The sequence below is a fragment of the Triticum aestivum genome, chromosome 7A, assembly GCF_018294505.1.
Source record: "Triticum aestivum cultivar Chinese Spring chromosome 7A, IWGSC CS RefSeq v2.1, whole genome shotgun sequence".
Classification (NCBI taxonomy): Eukaryota; Viridiplantae; Streptophyta; class Magnoliopsida; order Poales; family Poaceae; genus Triticum; species Triticum aestivum.
The window spans coordinates 572,463,382-572,466,028 of record NC_057812.1 but is presented as its reverse complement, the minus strand read 5'-3'; the positions used below and the strand labels follow the sequence as shown (position 1 = coordinate 572,466,028).

The 2,647-nt window shown below is 49.3% G+C and overlaps 1 protein-coding gene across 1 annotated transcript; it reads right to left on the bottom strand.

Moving 5' to 3' along the window:
* Positions 1-1,440: 1,440 nt before the first annotated feature.
* On the bottom strand, positions 1,441-2,012 carry LOC123152216 (protein GLUTAMINE DUMPER 6). The gene has a single exon (XM_044571821.1). The coding sequence runs from the start codon at positions 1,968-1,970 to the stop codon at positions 1,602-1,604; it is 369 nt and encodes a 122-aa protein (XP_044427756.1). The 5' UTR covers positions 1,971-2,012; the 3' UTR covers positions 1,441-1,601.
* Between the last annotated feature and the right edge of the window lie 635 nt (positions 2,013-2,647).

Below are 2,647 nucleotides of genomic sequence, written 5' to 3'. Positions count from 1 at the left end.
TATAATAATATGGAACAATAAAAAATTATAGATACGTTGGAGACGTATCAGCTGTGCTGCATCATCCCTTCCTCTTTGGGGAAATACCGACATAGCTTCAAGCGACATCACTTGTCTATGCCTAAGTCAGGGTATTGAAACACCCATGTTTTTATACACCGACTATTGGTCTTATATTTCTTCCTAAAGTTAGCAGATTCTGAGATTTTGTTTTTGCCGTCAAACTTTTATTTGCCCTCATACTTATTCTTGTTCTTGGTCTTGAACTTTTGGGTTGCAAATTCTTCTTGTGAATGATATAGTCCCTAGAATTTCTCTCATGGACTACATCACGTGTGTCTTTTATCCGCATATTTTCTTCCACATCAACATCACCAATGAGATTCACAACGGAAAACTCATGTCTCTTGTGTTTCAGAACAATGGCAAATTTCCTCGGCGAAGGAGAAAGCTTGGCAATGATGTCTCAGGAAATGAACTGGTTCGGTAGCACACAATTGAAATAGTCAAGTTCCTTAGCGAGTGACTGTATCTCATTAGCCCGCTCAACTAAGAATGGTCATCACTCATCTTGTAGTCCTGGTACTGTTCCATGACATAAACTCACGCTGTGTCCGAGACCCCGAACTTGGTCACAAGCATGCCTCACATATCCTCGCCAACCATAGTGGTCATGAAATGATTAATGATCTTGTCGTCAAGAACAAAAGAACACCTCTGAAAATATGATACGGGAAGTTTTTTTTATTGTTGAAAATATGAGTAATTTCCCACTAAGTTAACCAAAAATATATTGATAAAACATGATGAACATAACAAGCATGATTGTTTGACTGGAGTGCCAATCAACCTAAACAAATGATTTAGTATGCAAGATAGGAAGAGCATGTCCATGTCCATTGCAAGCAGTGGTAATCCAAGTACAACACCTAACATAAGAGATATGAGCACATATAGTGCGGTGGAAGAATATATGTTGGCAGTACCATCAGAAGCCTATGGAAGTATTGGTTGTTGTGTGTGCGAAATTGCTGTTCATGACATCTAATTCACCTACTACATGCTAATGGTTGCTAGAATTGTGACTTATGTTCTAAAATTAATCATGAAATTTGCTTATTTTTTCAACGGAAACCGAAAGTTCAGTGTGCATGTTTCAACGTGCGCGTACAGCAATCATGTAAAGCTCCGTCATTTCGCACAAACTCGTAGTGCTTATCACTTTGTGTCATGCCAGCAGATCAATCTGGATCAGTATTGGAGAGTGGTTCTCTCATTGTTGATGGTTTGTGGTTAATGCTTCGTGACTCATTGTTGAGATTTACCACTACGAGAGAGACAGAGTCCCAGCATGACGACGACCGGGGAGTAGTTAATACCACCCACCCAAACGAGAAGCGTGGAAATTTGCGAGTGGAAAATCGAACTGGACAGCAGGCAAAACCAAGCAATGCAAAGCCGAAACTTCATTCGCTTTCACAGATCTCCTCGACTAGATACTACTACTGGTGACAAAATTACTTAGGATAAATCCTAGAAATCTGATTGATGAACAAAATTGGTCCCGCCTCCAGCAGGGCACACGGGCGCGGCGCGCGCGCTTAGGCCGCGTCCGGCTGGCGTGGCGGCTCGACGGCGTCAGGGAACGCGAACGGCCTGGCGCTGGCGAGGAAGGACGGCAAGTCGTCGCCGGGCATGGTGACGACGACACTGGGCTCCCTGTCGAGCGGCACCATCCCGCGGGCCGACGCCTCCTCGCCGGCGCTCCCCCGGCGCGACGACCCGGACGGCTTGCGGCGCGTGCAGACGAGCACGAGCAGCGCCACGGCGATGATCCCCATCATGAGCGTGAAGCCGATGAAGATGTACGGCGTCGGCGTCCTCCAGAACGCCGGGTGCGCGCCGTGGCCGGCCGCCGCCGGAGCCCCGGCGACCCCCACCAGCGCCTCGCCTTCTCTGATCGGCCTCATGATGCACGGTGAATCAAACGGATGTCGATCCCTCTCCCTCCCCCCCCCCCCCCCCCCCCCCCCCTCTCTCCCTCCCTCCCTCCCTCCCTCCCTCCCTCTCTCTCTCTCTCTCTCTCTGGGCAGAGCTGGGTTTCTCGCTTCTTCTGTGTGGCTGTGACGTCTGAGTGAGTGGGAGGGGGGAGGGAGGCGGGGTATTTATAGGTGGCGCGCGGGGGAGAGGGGTGAGAGAGAGCGGGGAAAAGAAGCCGCTCGGCTCGGCGCGGCGCGATGGAGCTTCTCTTTGGTTTGCTGCTGCTGCTGGGTTGGGTTTGGCCGCTTGGATGGTGGGACCTGGTTTTTGCCTTTGGATAAAAACCGGATTCTTTGGATAAAATAAATTCGCTGTACTGCAATTAATTTCTGTGACTTATCTAAGGTTCTGGAACTTTCTGCAAAAATCTCTGGGAGAAACGAGAAGCGGATACTCGAGATTCGAGAACGCCCAGGTGGAGGAAATTCAGGGAACCTATCCATGTGCAAATCAAACGAACGCTTTCGGCAAAAAAAGAAGACGGTGCATGCTTGCCCGGCCACTGAACTTGGCCCAGGGATCGGGATGGTCCACGCCTTGTTGCTCCTAGACACATTCGGAGGCTTGAACAAACCGACGGCGGCGTGGCAACAGCGCATGATCACCA